The sequence below is a fragment of the Haliaeetus albicilla genome, chromosome Z (assembly GCF_947461875.1).
Source record: "Haliaeetus albicilla chromosome Z, bHalAlb1.1, whole genome shotgun sequence".
NCBI lineage: Eukaryota > Metazoa > Chordata > Aves > Accipitriformes > Accipitridae > Haliaeetus > Haliaeetus albicilla.
The window spans coordinates 23,695,030-23,711,945 of NC_091516.1; the positions used below are offsets into that span (position 1 = coordinate 23,695,030).

At 37.9% G+C, this 16,916-nt stretch overlaps 1 protein-coding gene across 5 annotated transcripts in view; it reads left to right on the top strand.

Annotated features, from left to right (window-relative positions):
• The window catches only part of CNTLN (centlein), a 199,991-nt gene that overhangs the window by 3,495 nt on the left and 179,580 nt on the right, over positions 1-16,916 (top strand). For 4 of the 5 annotated variants that reach the window (XM_069776753.1, XM_069776759.1, XM_069776756.1 and 1 more), the window contains exons 1-2: positions 9,255-9,389; positions 15,909-15,997. In XM_069776753.1, the coding sequence (XP_069632854.1) occupies positions 9,270-9,389; positions 15,909-15,997 (209 nt within the window). In that variant the 5' untranslated portion in view covers positions 9,255-9,269. Of the gene's footprint in view, positions 1-9,254; positions 9,390-15,908; positions 15,998-16,916 lie in introns of those variants that run through there. The other variant, XM_069776754.1, reaches the window with a different exon arrangement.

Sequence of the window (16,916 nt, forward strand, 5' to 3'; positions counted from 1 at the left end):
TTTCCAAAGGGAAAAAAAAATCCCATTTATCAAATGATTGAGGCTGAAAGTTTTAATTGGTTCTAGGGAACACTAAACAAGGTTATAGAAACAGGGATGTATCTGTCCAACAGTTACTTATCGCCAGAATAAAATATGCCATGTTTTTTTCCTACTTCTCCACACCTCCTTGGGACTATTACATTCACTGTCATATAAACTGCACTTCCAAAACAAAGTCTCTCCACTGGGAATTGGAATCCATTGGTGATATGGAGTCCACTGGCTGAATATACAGAAGCCTTCTCTGGCTAATGAAGCTCCTGAGTCTTAGTGGAACTATTGTGCATGCTAGCTTTGCTCTAACCACAGGTATTCCAGCCATCTGCTTTTGGTTTTTGTCTCTTTTCTGCAACAGGATCTTGGAGTAGCTGACCCTTTTTCTCTCTGGGATGGTGGCCTTTGTGTTCAAACAGAGGTTCTTTTTCTTCTTAGTGTTTATTTTGTCTTTTAAGGTAACACTTGCCACCAAGTAAGAGTGCCTACAGAGCCAAATACGATATTTTGAAGATTCCCTTTTTTTTTCCTCTCTTTTCTGAAACTAAGATTCTGTTGGTAAATCTTGACCTTGGCAGCTTACGTTTGCAGTATTTGATATTTTCTTTAGTATTCCTAAAAACATTGAGGGAGCTTCAGTCATAATAAGGGAGATCTTGGAGGGCCTGTTAAAAGCACAACAATTTTGTTGCAGTCACTCTGCGAAAACTGACGTCTTGTAATTCTGTGATGAAATTTGCAAAAATGAGAAAGCCAAATCACGAAAGTAGTCCAAATCTCCCAAATTTTCTACTGAGGAGACTTGTATAAAGCTGAGAAAGTAAAAAAAAAAAAAAAAATCTGAAGCATGTTTGCCTCTGTATTATGCTGTTTTGGTGAAATTATTGTGTCTGCAGTAGAGAATTGTATAATTATGTTGATAATCATTTAATAAATGACTTCAAATTTCAGTGCTTCTCCTCTCCTAATTTTACTTGAGAATTGCTTGAGTAATTGAGTAATTTTCCTGAAGAAAACTGCAAAGGAAACGTGTTTGGTTTTTTTTCTGATTTTTTGTTTCCTTTGGGACCTTGTTCCATTTTTGTGACTGGCTTGACATTGTTGGGGGGCAGTGGAAGGGCAAAGGTGAAACAGTAAGTTATGACACTGGTCATATATGGACCAGTTATGACACTCACGTATCTGGTCTTTGTTACTTGCTTTAAGTGCTGCATATTTTAAGGTTTTATACTACTGACTACCACCTTAATGTCTCAAGACCCTTCCATGGAGAATCTTCAATACTTATATTCTCACTAATCCCTAGAGTTTTTGGCTGCGCATGGTGTTCAAGAGATGTGGCATGTGTTTCACCCCCATCTTGTTTTCTCCTGTGATTCTATATTTTTTGGAGGGCAGATGGAGGTGCTGTTCTTGCAAGCACAGTTACTCTGGTAAAAGAAATCAGAGTGGTTTGTTTGGTTTTTTTTTGGTAAGGGGAATGATTTGCTGTATCTCTGGAAGCTCATTCTGAGTGGAGTTTCTGGGCTAAGAGTGTTTAGCTTTCATATGTTTTCTCTTTAATCTTGTGCATTTCTTTAAATCACGTGGTGACTCTGTATTTTAAGAATTGATTTATAGCATATTCTGTGGTTGGTTTCTTGCAGTCCTTTTTTTATGGAAGATACTTCATTTGGTGCAAAATAATGTGCATTCCTAAAGGAGAACATACATATTTGGTGTCCTAGGTCTCAGTCTCTTAACTGCTGAACTACGGATGCTTTCATGCCCCCTCTTCTGTAACTAAAAAGATAGGAAAGGTTCTTTAAAATATCCTGTGGTGGGAAACTTCATCAAATCCTGACTTCAAACAAGACAGCGTGATTTGAGACTGGGTTTTCCACATCCAGTTGAGCATGTTATGTTGCTGGAAATACAGAGGGTTAGAAGAAGCAAGCATGTCCTCTGTTTTTGCTTATGCTATTGGTGATATTCACAAAAGGACTTTGGTTTGATTAGTTTCATTTCATGTTTTCCAGCCTAGGATCTCTTTATTTGCTGCAAGTGCTGTTTTGGGTTCAAACAAGTGTCTTAACAATTTACCCATTATTAGTTTAAAAAAACATAGCAGTCTTCATTTTATTCATTGCAGCTTTGATTTCAAAGGTAACATGGCATCTCTTGCTGCTAAAATAAGGTGCTATTTTCCTAACTGAGGACTTCTTTTCTAACTTTGTGGTTCTGCAAAAACTAAGAGTACTCTGTCTTTTTTTCCCTGCAATTATATATACTGGTTTTTAGGGAGCTCTTCTTAGTGTTATCTTATGTGCTTTTCCTGTCAATGATGGTTATAATGCCTACTCCTTTGCTATGTTAGGAATTTATAGGTGTATACAGCTGTGACTAAGTAACAGGTCTCTCAAGAGTACACCATTGCATGGTACAGTTTTATCTGCACACTTTATGCCCCTGACTCAGAAGGTACAGTCTGTCGTCAGCTGCCAGTAATCTGCAGACCATAACGTTTAGTCAGACAAACCATACTGCTGCTTTTGTGGTTTTCAATTTACAAATGCAGGTTATAGATCAAAAAAATAGAAAATTCTCCATTATTCAAAAAGTTAGGAACTGATCAGTAATCTGCCTGTAAGTGTTCTGCTGCAGCACATTTGCTGGTAGAATTTGACAGTTTCTGTCAAAAGAGATCTTCTGTAGCTGCTGTTACTGTTGCTTTTCTTCATTGTCGGGGATTGGAGAGAAGTCTGTAAGAATGGACTGTGTGTATCTGTAAGTGTTTTTGGGTAGAAGAGGAACGAGGAAGGTAGGCTGTTACTTTGTGGAAAGTGGAATGGCAAGGTCTTCAGCTGATGCTGGCTTTGTTTCATGTTTTATGTTTCCTGCTTGCTGTGAAAGCTGTGCATAGACCTGTTCTGGTCTCCATGTCTTATTTTATACTGTGTTTGCAGAAAAAGAGCAGTACTTTGTGGGCAGCTGAATTGTATTGTTTTGATCACTTCATGGGCCATGGAGGGATGTAAAATATTTTATTTGGTATCACTAGCACTGATAACAGATAGGACTGCTATAACAAACTCTTATTATGAAAAGTATTTTGTTAGCTGGAAGAACAGATGTATTCTTTCATTCTGAACCAATTTAATATCCAGGACACCCATTCACCCGTTGAAAAATCTAATGTAGTCATTATAACATTGATTTATAAGTAGTTTTACCCCCCCCCTTTATTTACAAGTTAAATATGAAAAGATATTAAATAACAAAACATTGCAGTTTCATGATACATAAATAACTATTTGAGATGCCTGTTGATTGTATTTATTAGAAAAGTTTTTAAATCAATAGCTGAGAATTGAAACTAATATTAAATTTAAAAAGCCATGGTTCTTCCTTAGCAATGTGTTTTTATGTTGACTTCGTTCTTATTCTTCTGACTTTGTGACCAAAATTTACATGTTTGCGAATGACCAGTATGAGAATTTGAGTGTATTATTATTTCTTTTGGATGAATTGTTGATATCCATACTGTTATTTCAAAATGGGGCAAAGTGTTTAATGCTCCCATTTGTTTAATACTAATTTCTTTTATTAGTGATTAAGCCAAGACCACATATTTATTCGTGCCAAGGGATGCCAGCTGTTTAGTGCTTTGGGTGCTTTTCTTGTTATTTTATACTTTTATATTTTGCTGTAAGGAGCCTAAATCACATGAGTCTGGTTAGTAACAGGTGTTGTTAATACAGGCCTTAGTCTTTATGTATTATAGGCAGAAGTAGTGTTCTTAAATAGCTAAGGTTCTTTGTTTTCTTTTGCTTGTTTTACTTTTGACAAATTTTAGCTAACCAGAGTGAATTTTTGCATACCTGGTCTTTCCTTCTGAAAAACACTTGTTTGGAATATTTGAGTAAAACTGAAGATGAACTGAGAGTGAGACTTAAAAAAAAAAAGAAAGTATTTTTGTATTTAATAAAGTAGTTACCTATTCACAGTACGTCTGTGTGCAAATATTTCAAATTGCCCCCAGCACGTGAGTGGGAATCTGAAATTTGGTATAGAGATCATAGTCGTAGAACAGTTTGGGTTGGAAGGGACCTTCAAAGATCATCTAGTCCAACCCCCTTGCTGTGCACAGGGATGTCTTTCAGTAGATCAGGTCCCAGCCTGGACCCTGGAGGGATGTCACTCGTTACTGGATTTGGACATTGAGCCATTAACTGTAACTCTCTGGATGGGGCCATCCGCCCAATTCCTTATGCATCTAACAGTCCATACATCAAACCCATATCTCTCCAATGAAGTGGCAAGAATGTTGTGGGGGACTGTATCAAAGGCTTTACAGAATCTGAGTAGATGACATCCGTAGCTCTTCACTTGTCCACTGATGCAATCACTCCATTGTGTAAGGCCATTGGATTAGTGAAGCACAATTTGCCCTTGTTGAAGCCATGTTGTCTTTCTCTAATCACCTCCTTGTTATCCTTAGATGCCTTGATACAGCTTCCGAGAGGATCTGTTCCATGATTTTACTGGGCACTGCGGTGATGCTGACTGGTCAGTAGTCCTCAGGGTCCTCCTCTTTTTTAAAAAGGGTGCGATATTCCCTTTCTTCCAGTCACTGGCAACTTTCTCTGACTGCCATGAGATCGGCATGAGTGGAAAGGTATCTTTTATGGGAACAACAAAATATTGCTGTTTCTCAGGAAAGGAATTTGAGTTTTACATGCAGAGAAGTAGGCTCTTGTAACATTTCCAACTGCGCTGAGGATGCCTCTAGAACACGCCGAGATGTCTGTGTTTACCATGTAGTTACAGGTTCAGCCTGGAGAAGCTGTAGCAGGCCTGGTTTTCCCATCAAACTGTATTTTGGTTCAGGAGGAGGTATGCTGTTCTTAGAGAATGACTTAAGATAATCTTGTCCTTGTTATTATGCATGCACTGTTTCAACTATTTCAGGTACTGTTTAGCTCATGACTTAAAAGGTATGCAAATATTCTCCTATTTGTCCACAATCTCACAGGATTTGGAAAGTACTACAAAGTCATTTCAGGCAGAGTTGACCTGATGGACCCAAATTCCACTTCATTAGTGTTGTGATTTCAGCCCAGCTGGTAACAAAGCACCATGCAGCCGCTTGTTCACTCTCCGCCTCCAGCCACGGTGGGATGAGAAGAAAATTATAAAGGCAGGCTTGTGGGTTGAGATAAGGACTGGGAGGGATCGCTCCCCTCTTAGTCATGGGCAAAAGACAGGCTCAACGTGGGGAAGAAACAAAACCCATTTAATTTACTACAAATCAAGTCAAAACAAGGATAATGAGAAGTAAATCCAAACTTGAAACATCTTCCCCCACCCCTCCCTCCTTCCTGGCTCAACTCCGCTCCCGGTTCTCTCTCCCTCCTCCCCTGCAGCAGCGCAGGGGGATGGGGAATGGGGGCTGGGGTCAGTTCATCACACCTTGTCTCTGCTGCTCCTTCCTCCTCGGGGAGGACTCCTCACTCGTCCCCTGCTCCACTGTGGGGTCCCTCCCACGTGACACAGTCCTCCACCAGCTTCTCCAACGTGAGTCCTTTCTGTGGGCTGCAGTTCCTCCACAAACTTCCCTGGCGTGGGTCCTTTCCATAGGCTGATCTTCAGCCACGCACCACTCCAGCATGGGCTTTCCCATGGAGACACAGCCGTCTTCGGGGGCCTCCGCTCCCCGGCTCCCGTCCACGGGCTGGGGGGGGACAGCCTGCCGTCTCACCATGGGCTGCAGGGGCATCCCCTCCTCTAGTGCACCTCCTCCCCTCCTTCTGCATTGACCTCAGTGTCTGCAGAGGGGTTCCTCTCCCATTCTCATCTCCTCCCCCACTACTGGTTCCCGTTCTTAAATCTGTTCTCCCAGAGGCTCTACCACTGTCACTGATGGGCTCGGCCTTGGCCAGAGGCAGGTCTGACTTGGAGCCAGGGAAGCTTCTAGCAGCTTCTCACAGGTGCTACCCCTATGGTCCCCTCCCCCACTACCAAAAAAATCGCGCCACACAAACCCATAATAATTAGTCATGGTAGTTCGGAGTGAATATACCCAAATGTATGTGTATGGTTATATTGCCTGTAAAATAAAACTACTTCTGCATTCCTGTGTTCTTGAATGCATTGAAAATCACAAATGCATTATGATTATATTAATCCAGAGCATTATATTTAAACAAAAGCTATGAGGCCACTGCTGAAACTTCTAGACTGTCCTGTGCTCTCAAATAAGTGATTGAAGTCTTAAAATAACTCTCAGAATTGTAGCACTTCCAGAAAGCAGTTATGTGACCTAGAAAATTCATGTTCTATTCCATTCTCTGCATCTTCCATCCAAATTACTTCAATGACTATGGTTAGTTTTAATTGAAGTAGTTCAGGTATTTATATCTTGAAATGAAAGCTCACAGATGAGTTATCCTATGCTTGATCTATAAAGGGATTAAAGCAAACCCTTACCTCTGGAACTGAACCAGTTGCTTTCTCCTATCCTCTCCTCTTTGAAAACAGTTCTTACATCAACCAAGTGTTAAGTTTTCAATGTTGAGTACTCAGAAAAAAGCAATTGTTGGTGTAACAGCTGTACCAGTGAATGAAGGCTTGCAGAGCATCCTGACTGTGCATTCACCAAAGAGCAAAGGAAGTAATTTACTTCTAGATATTCAGTCAGGGTGGCATGGCATTTCATAGATCAGTGTCTATCTGATAACTTCTCTCTACCATTTAACATGTTTATTTCTGTCCTGTCTTCCTGTGATGGTACTGATCTGACTTCTGTGATGTTAATTCATTGACTTATGTCATGACGGGCCAGGAAATATCTTGTATTTCTTGTCCATTGATGCCACAATGAGTCAGTTATTTATGTCAATTAAGAACATGTAATAACATTCAGTTAAGTGCATTGTCACACTGACGGACTAATCTGAGAGTCCGTTCATGAAATCATGTGTAATGACAGCATCTTTTAGTGTAAGTCGTGTAGTATTTTTGCTTAGACCACTATTACTGCAGCAACATTCTAACATGATAACTTTATATCATTTTTATGGTGCCTGTTTGCTTTCAACAGAGTTCTGAGTGAGGATGCAATCTCTTGGCTGGGGGCATGTGTGTTTATATATATCTACACACAATTTTTTATATTCTACATTTATGTGTAAGTAAAGCAGTATACTTTCTTTTTCCATTTTTGTTTCAAAGGTATCTTGCCAAAACTACCAACAGAGACAAGATAACAGGAAATTCTTTAAATAGAAAGTTAGGGCTGGAAGATATGTTAAACTATTTTTCTAGTATCATGCAATTACATGTCGGTTGCATACCCCTTATACTGCAACATTAAGGAATTAGGAAGGAAGTGGGGAAGGTAAACTTGTTTGCTGATGGCATCTATTTTGAAGCTATCAATCTGGTTGGGTCACATACAGCCTTCTTACAAATCTCTGCCTGGCAATTAGATGTAACAGCGTATTCTGTATGTGAGTGACTTTTGTGAACTTGAAAATAACCTAATGTTATCTTTAGAGCCTGGTGTGTATAAGGCACTAAGTTTTCTTGTGACGTACTGATCAGTCTTCCCTCCTAGTGACTTTTTAGGTTGTTGAAAAATGTAGCACCTCAGAGAGTTTCTGTAAAGTGTAGTATTCTGTACTGTGGCCACTTGGCAGGACTGGATGGGTTGTAGAGGGAATACCTCTTATTTAGGAATATGATACGTGACTGGAAATCACAAAGAAACACTGGCACAGCAGGATCAAGAGAGTCTGCGCTGGCAGCATACAACAGTGTAAGTTTAAAAGTCTTGTGCGACGTCAAGAAGCAAGCCTGTCACTTGCATATAAAGCATATACGACAGCTTGATTAAAGGCTTGAGCTCTTTAGTCAGAAGTATACTAGATATTAGGGGAGTCCAAAACAATCCATATTAACAGTTTTCTTGCAGATGTTTCAGTGCTTATATCAGCCATGTTATTTCATGCTTTTTATTTTCTTCTCCATTCCATGAAGTATTTTGCATTTCTGTACAAATTCTTCCAGCCTGACAGTCATGTGTATTTCACTTTGTATTGAAATGCTTTGTAATACAGAAAATTGTCGGTATCTGATTATTATAGAGTTCTTACTAGAAATTAACAGTAAACCAATAGCTCCCTCTGTCCTCCCAACTGTTTAATTTTCCCTTTTGGGGGTATCTACTGATTAAAAAACTAAAATCAAGAGTTTGTGTCCTGTACTTTTCTAGCAAATATCAGGAGGTGTGGAGGGGAGTGGGCAGGGAAGATGTTGGTTGTTTGGATTTTGTTTTTCTGTTCTGGGGGTGTTCTCTTCCAGATTTCAGAAGATGGTATCTTCCTAATTAGTAAATAATAATTTGTAATGCTATAAAAATTTAAGGTATGATATGAACGCTACTAATAGTTAACATGCTTTGAGATACAGTGGAACATCAAAAAAGAGTACTGATTTCAAACTGCAGGTAACAGACACTTGATGTATGAATTTACACTAAAGGAACAGGTTTTTCAGTTTATGCTTGTTCTCAACAGTGCATGATAGACATGTAAACAAAAATTAAACCCACCTGTAAATTTACTACCCAAACTGTCATGAATGTATAGTTCCTGTGAGCAAAAAAAGAGAGATACTGCTTATGCTTTTGGTACTCTTCTCACTGCTAATTTAAAAGCTTTTCCTGTAGCAGTTCAGAGTCATTACTTTAAAAAAATGCCAGCTAATTATCCTTGATAAAGCAGTTTAAAAATACTCAAAACATTCTATGTTTAGGTCACTTTTAAGTTTCTAAATCAGTGTTTAGGTCACTTTTAAGTTTCTATTAGACAAATAACTATGCAATATTGATACACTTTTACATAATTTTGATGTCAAATGTCCAGACCAGTATTTATGCTTGGATTTCTCTTCCAAAGGAAAGTAAATTGTTTTAATTTAAATACGAATATTTGTCTTCCCCTGCGTATAAGCCAGAGGGATTAGTTTTGTGACTTACACTAATGTTTAATAAATTCACGACTTTGCTGGCAAGCAAATACTTTTGCTGTAGCTAGTCATGTTATATAACCTTTATCAGTGGCTCATCTTATGTTTGTCCCTGCTTCTGAGCTTGCTGCTGTTAAAAATCAGTAAGGAAAATAGTTTGCTTTGCAAAGAACATGTTCAAGAGCTAAGGTACTCCTCATTTCTGTATGTCTTTCAGTAGGATAATGAACTACAATTGCTTTCACTGTAGGCTGAGGGAAAATCCCACTTTTGGGGGGATATGCCGTGTGGTCTGTTTTTTCTTTCATAATTCTTCAGTTCTGGAGTGCAGACTTGATCGCAGGGTGAGCGTCTTTATCTGTCATTAGATGTGTTGTGAATAATCTTAGTTTTAATGAGTAATTTTTGCTAACTTTCTGTATTCTGCCTTGTGTATTTAAGTTCTCAGCTGTTCAAGGTACATTCTTGCTGATCTCTTGAGCTGTTAATGTACACTTGAGTAGGCTGAATGTTCCTTGGGTATGCTGAAGATTGATACATCCTAGGCCTTGACAGCTGCAGTGTTTTCTGTGCCAACTTCAGACAGTCTAAGCAACGTTTTTTTCAGAAGAAATTGTTTGGCTCCCAAGACCTTTCAGGGAACAGCCTTACCAAGTCCACTAATAGTGCCAAGACCTTAAAAAGGCTGTTTAAACTTCTTTTTATTTTAAAACTGTTATAATTTCTGGCTAATACTCATTCTGTTATACAAAATGCTTAATTACTGGTAGATTTAAATTAAACAGTTTTAGCTATTAAAATGTTGGGTGTGTTAAAGTGAAGAAAGTCACATTTTATGGCAACTTACCATTCATTGACGTTTTACTGTTTTACTGTCATAATGAGAAATTTTCTACATTTCCTTGTAAACTTTCTTTTTATGTAATTAAGTTCACAGATTTTTAACTGAAGATGTAATTTTATTTTTTTACTGGTAACAGGTATTTGAAGATGTATTTGTGTCCTTATTCTTCTGGCAGAGGTCCGCTAGGGCAGGACGCTGCTTTATTTTGTGTGCATTTACAGAAGTACAAATATGTAGTGAGAGGCATTTGTTGATTTAGATTAGAATGTCTCTCGATGTAATGACAGCACAGCTTTATAGTTCTGTGTGCGCTCATTCGTAGGTTGCAGTAGTAGCTTTAAATAGCAGTTCCTGCCATCATCAAAAATAAACAGCATTTATTGAAATGGTGTTGTTTTGCAGTTCTGGAAATTCCAGTGATTTTTCACTTATTTCCAGATGACTTAGGAAGGTTCTTGTTTGTTTGTGTTTTTCTTTTTTTTTTTTTTTTTTTAATGGACACCACTTAGCCTGTTCTGTTTAGCTGTTTCTTTGACATTTATTTAGTGCACACTGTTCACATTCAATATTCCTTACTGCAAGCAAGCTTTTTTATTTTTAAGTTAGGTTGGCTTTTTCATTCCTGATTCATCTACCGTTCCTTCAACAGAAGACAGAAATGTTGCAGAACTTACTTATGTAAGGGGTGGCAATTTCACTGACATGCATACAACTTGGAGTTGATTTTACTCTTCCTTGGAAAGTAGTCTGTCTGTGAAATAGTTGTAGGTGCTTTGAGGTTTATCTGAACTGTTTATTCAATTAAGAGGTCGTTTGTACCTTAGTGTCTGTCTTCTCATGGGGAAGACAACTTAATGTTAATTGAAACTTTGTATTTTATGTATTATCAAAAGGTCAATTTCTGGGAGGCTTGGCAAAGTTTATGTAGAAACTAGATTGCCAGAAACTCAGTACATGCTGGATGCTGTCACAACCTGTGCTGGACAGACCAGGGAGGGGTTGTGCTGAATTCTGAATTCCTTTGGGCTAGATTAAGGTGAAGCAACACCAAATGATCATTTGAACGTTTTATTTATGGGAGAAGGAACCTGAACTTGGAAGGTGTAACGGCAGGTGGCGGAGTTTCTTACAACAAGAATTGTCATGAAACTGCGTCAGTAAACCATGTAACACGTGGTAACCATATATATCACTTCAGGTAAGACAATAAGGAGATCTCTCCCGTTGGGTCACGACGTTCAGAGCAGACCCCCTTGCTTTCTAGACTCCTCCTCAGAGAGGAGCCCCGGGGCGGCTGGATCCATTCCTAGTCCCAGACTTGGTACAATGGTTTATGTCTAAAGGGATGAGGTGTAGGGATTACGGAAAAAAAGAGAGAGAAAGACAGAGAGACTGTGTCTAAAGGGACGAAGAGTAGGGGTTATGCGAAGAAAAAAGAGAGAGAGAGAGAGAAGAAAGATTTCACCAGTGTTGGTCCAGCCAGCCTAAGAGTCCAGTTCCGGAGGGTGCCCGCATGTGGGGCTTCAGTTTGTTTCCTTTTATCATCTCTTTGTCCCTCCTTCAGGTGGGCACTTGAACTCATTAGGCTAATTAGGTGTCATGTGCTGTTTGTGCTTCCATAACCTTTGGGAAATGGGTCGGTGGGCTTGGGAGTCATTTGGGGAGTACCTTCTCCCTCCCTGCAGGTATGACCGTTGTTTGACATTTGGCCAAACACAGTGAGCTGCCCATGAACTGCACACCTAACCTGTGGTTTGGTTTGTTGTTATGCAGAACTTGCCCCACCACAATGTGTGAGACATTAACTGTTTCAGTCCCTCACATGTGGTGTTGCTATGTGGCCTTGCAAGCAACTTCCATTCCTTCCCTCAACCGCAAAACCCAGGCCCTGGTCTCCATCACAATGGGTGTTTGAGGCATTAACTCTGTCCAGTCTCTCATAGGTACTCAGCAAAAATCATGGAAGGGATGTCAATATTTCCCTCTTGTTGTACATATTTGTTCATTGGGAACAATTCAGTGTATGTTATTGTAGTTCTCCCTTTTTGTTATTTTTTTGTAATGGAGAAATGCTGTGCTTACAAGCAGGTGTATCAAAGTTGTGCACTATTCTGTCTTCCTGTGATGCCTTGTGCTGTTCCCCAGCTGGGACCTGGAGTATGTAGGAACCTGCAGAGTAGGGACAATAGGCAGCCACTGCTGCTTGCAGTGAGTCTTGTGATATTTGATAGTGCATCTTGGAGTCATGCAGAAGCCCAAATGACTCAGCTCTTCTAATAAATAAATAAATAAATGAATAAGCAGAAGACCCAACAGCTACTTCTGTGGTCTTGTATACATGACAGTAAGGGGAAAAGCTAAGGAAGCGTGATGGTAAGCAAATCCAAATCTTTAAACAGGCAAAGAAAACTGAACAGAACAAAGCTCGTGAGCTCATAAATCAGCATCCAAAACTTTGATTTAAGATTTTTGAGCGTTTGCAGGTGGAATTCTGTTGGTACTTTGTTATATTTGGACTTCTGTGTGCTGTAATGACTTCATGGCCCTCAGACCAATTTATTAGTGATTTTAAGTAGTTTAAAAATACACAGCGAATTGTGTATTAAAGATATAAAAATATTCAAGCACTGTTATCAGTTCAGTTCTGCTCTCTGTATTGCTGATTAACTGAAAGATTTGAATTAAAATTATTTTAAAATTAGAGTTAGACATAGTTTATTATATATAGTGGTTTAGTCCTCCATTATTATTCATGATTTCTTTATACTCAAAGTGGTGTCATTTAGAGTGTAAGCACTACTTAATGTCCTTCTAAATAATTGCAGTCACATTTCCCTTGCTATTCTTTAGTGAGTTTTTGTTTGGCTTTGTGTTTTTTCTTTGCTGGGCTCCCAGCATAAATACAAGATATTTTTAGATGTTAAAAATGCTCTGAATCCGTGTTCTGTATAGATCCTAATGCTTTTTGGAAGCCTGCAGTGTTTTTTCCAAATCTGAAAAACATTTTTATTTTCCATTCTGTTTCTGCCTGAGAAGAAGCAGTAGGTCATGCCTGGTTCACCATGTACACACATGGTAAAGCATTTTCAGGAGATGGTGGCTTTTTTCAGAGCACATGAAAAAAAGTGCACACTTTTTTATAGTCTTCCGGACTAGATACATAGAAATCCAGTATATTAAGTGGCAGAAGGTGATAGCACACAATATGACATTGTACTTTTTTGGTTTTTTTTAAAGAGGTGCTAGTCATCTGCTTGGTCCGAACTGTGTAACCTAATTAATATAATGTTTGCTGTTTGTCTTTTAGCTTAACTCCTAGCTGAAAGTAAACTTATTTTTAGCACTTCTACTGAATAAAGACTTGGATACTGATGTGAAGTCATTTGAGTTCTTATTTGTATGATGTATGGCTTAGTTTTGGTGTTATCTTCAAAAAGTGAATGCAGTCATGCACCATAGTGCACCATAATCCAGTTAGTTACTGTTTGGTTGCATGCAGCAGGGTCACTTGCAGATTTGAAAAGAGTCCTTACTGCTAACCCAATTTGGTTAGAGAAGGGTGATGTTCCTTTCAAGGGTTTTTAAAAAACGGTTTGTGCACCATTTCTTTCTACAGACTTTTTTTTTTGTTAATTGTTTGGTTTTGTTTGGAAATAACCCAAAACAAAATCTCCCTGTCAACACTTGAAAAGTTGTGTACATCCTACAAAGGTGGTTAGATGAAATTTCTCTGGTTTTATGAAAGACAAACTTTTTCTTCTGTAGTCCAGTTTAAATAAGCTGATAATAGTCTTGCATTATAAGATCCTTGTGGCCAGAGCCTTTGTTTTATTTACTTTCTAACACTATCGGAAAGCTAGTTGGATTTGATAGTGGTGTGCATTCTTACAGTAGGCGGGTGAATTTTTCTGGGTTTACAGCAATACCTTGATAAGGCATCAAATCTCTGTAAAGTTCTCTAACTTGCTTGGCTGAAGCAGTTGATGGCATTTAAAGATTTAAATAAATGTAAACTAGAAATTACAATAGTTGAAAGAGGAAGATATTTTTTAAACCAACAATCATAAGCCCCCTCACTTACTTGCTCAGCATTTTTCTTAGGTTTTTCTTAAGTTCAGCATTGTCTCACTTCTCTATGCAATTTTAAAATTCAAAATATGGGCATTTCTAAATTTGAAAGACAGACATATCAGAACTTTAAAAAAAAATCTTTGAGGCTTTCCTCATAAATCATGGAGAAAATAGGTATAACCATCTCTCCTATTTCTTCTGTAATCATTGTTAAAGTTCATTAAATCCATAATTCAGTGTATTTGGCTGTTGCGGTATTAATCTTGATAAAATAATTTAGACTCAGTACACTGATAAATCTTGATAAAAGCCTGCTAGCTTTAGAGAGATCTTTTGATTTCATATTGAAGATAGTTGTTGTCTTGTTCTGAAGAAAGAGAAGCATTAAGATGGAGTGATTGCCATGCGCTGGAACTGATAATTGCTTGTAAAGTTCAAGTTTGCTTCCTAGAAGGCAAAACTGATCAGGAACAAATGAAAAGAAAATAACAGCAAAACAGAAAAAGCTATTTCTGCTCCTGAGATGTACTCTAATCATAAAGTATGTGGTCCTTATTTACTCTTGTGAGCCCTGTCATACCTGTAGTTCTGCTGAGCTGTTTTTTGCCTTAGATAGCCATTGCTTTTAGCTTTTTCAAGTCATGGGCTCACAGTACTGTAACCAAAGGTGCAATCTGTTCATGAAAAATGAGAAAGGGAAAGAAGAAATTAAATGGGAAACCTATGAAGAAACCAAACAGTGGAGGTAAAGATAGGAACTCAGGTCTTCTGTTTCATTTGATAATCAGGATTAAGCTAGAGTTGTGCAGAGATGAGATGAGATACTGTATGGTTTTTTTAGCGATTTTAGTGAGGTTCTGGTTGACTAATGATACCTGCCATATGTTAGTAGATTAGGTTCCGGAAGCTTGGGAGAAGAAGGAAGCAGGGAAACGAATAGCTGTAATATTGTTGGTTTTCGTTTTAGGTCGTATGTTGTCCTCATGCAAATTCTATTTTTTTTAATATTCAAAAACTAGTAAAAGGTAGACTAAGCTACACTCTGTGATTTTTACCTGTTCAATAGACATATCTGTGAATATGATGGTTTTGGCTTATTGGTATCTATTTTTATGTTAGGCTGCTTTTAGCAGGTTTGGTCTTAGTCCAGTCCATGGTTTATGTACATATGTTTTCTTACCGTTCTTCTTGTCTTCACGCTGATTTCCTCGCACCGCCCCCAGATTTTTTGTATATTTAACACATTATGGTTTTAGTTTGTAACGTAACTACATCGATATTGGTGCTTCCAGTAATAAAACTCTATTGGAATAAAAGTACACCAGTGCAAAATAATAACTTATGTGTAGCAGAAAATACAGATCTGGAAAAAGCTTTTAGCTGACTTCTAATTTTCACAAACTTTCTTAAGTGTATTTCTAAAGAACATTGTTTTCTTGCTCTCACTTGAGAATTTTTTCAGAAGCTTTTATATAATGCTTGTTAGCTGAGCATATGTTAGAAGACTGATTTACTGTCTGTTTTGAAATAAAATCTAAGAGCTGCATATGGTGAAACTTAATGTTGAAGCATGTATTCCAGGATCAATGTTTATTAATAAAAATTGTCCTGCTGCTAGAAATACCAGTACTGGATATAGCAAAAGGCAGCCTTTTTTGAATAATGTTTATTTCTGCTGCCTTATGTCACATTGTGTACTCCTTTATTGTTGGCTATAGGTCTTTGTCTTCCTTCAAAATTCTGTATGGTTAAAACTTTGTTTATTCAAGAGAATTGTTTGCCATGGGTTTTTTATTCATGGGACAGTGAGAAACTTGTAGGGAATTCTCACTAGAATAGAGGTGGGTTTTTTGTAATTGTCTTCTGAATATGCACAGTGTAACATTTTTGTCTATAAAAGGTGTAGCATACATTTAATGTATTTTTGTCTTTTTTTCCTGCTTCTAAGGCTGATAAAGAATTTGTGTGGTCTCTGTGGAAACATCTTCAAATGTCAAGTCCAGATCTTACTCAAGCTGTCAGCTTGGTTGTGGAAAGGTGAGTTTAAAGATTTAACATGATACTAAAATGGAAAAGAAACAACCCTCCCACTGCTGATACCATATTCTTTATCTTTTTAGTTGAGAGCTATGTAGGATTTTGAAAATGTGTTACAAAAATTCTATTGTTAAATTTTGTCAAGAGTACCTAGAATATGTTGCAACTTTCCTTTTCTGGTATAAGTTGATGTATACTTGAAAATGTGTTTTCACTGAGATTGCTGTGCTGCAGTTGAATTCGGTTTCGAAATTATAATTATTCTGTTTTTCTGTTGAAGGAGCAAGAGGCAGCAAATGACATTTTCTGGTGTCATAAGTGGTTGGATAACAGTTACATGTATAAATTATGTTTACCTGCATTCTTAAAGAAGTGAAAGGCTATGACATAGTAACAGAAGAGATTCACTATGCAGTTTAATTATTGCTTCTCTGAGGATATTAATGATGACGTTTTCCTCATGGTACTTACATACTATCATCTGATTGCTATAAGTATTAGTAATCATCATAGTATGTGATTCATTGTTTTAGAATGCTATTATTTACAAGTGCAGAATTTTTGTAGGCCAAAGATAAGGGGGATGTGTATGAGTTGGTAACATGACTGTCAGAATTCAAACACTTGATTCTGTTCTCGTCAAAAGATTTGTCTGTTCTGTCTCTCAGGGTGCCATGATTTCCCTCTTTTAAAATGAAAAAGTGAATTATTTTTTAAAAGAAAAAAAGGATTTTAACTTCTTTGAATGGCTAGTCAGTGTTACTTGGGAAGCTTTTCACAGAGCCGGGAGGGGTCCTAGCTACTTTGGATTTCTGTTCAGTGTTTTGATCTTGAAAGGCAAGTTTTGTTTGTTCACACCTTTCCTTTCTGGACTTGATCAGTAAATGTTCTTCCACTTCTGAAAATACAGCATTAAGTT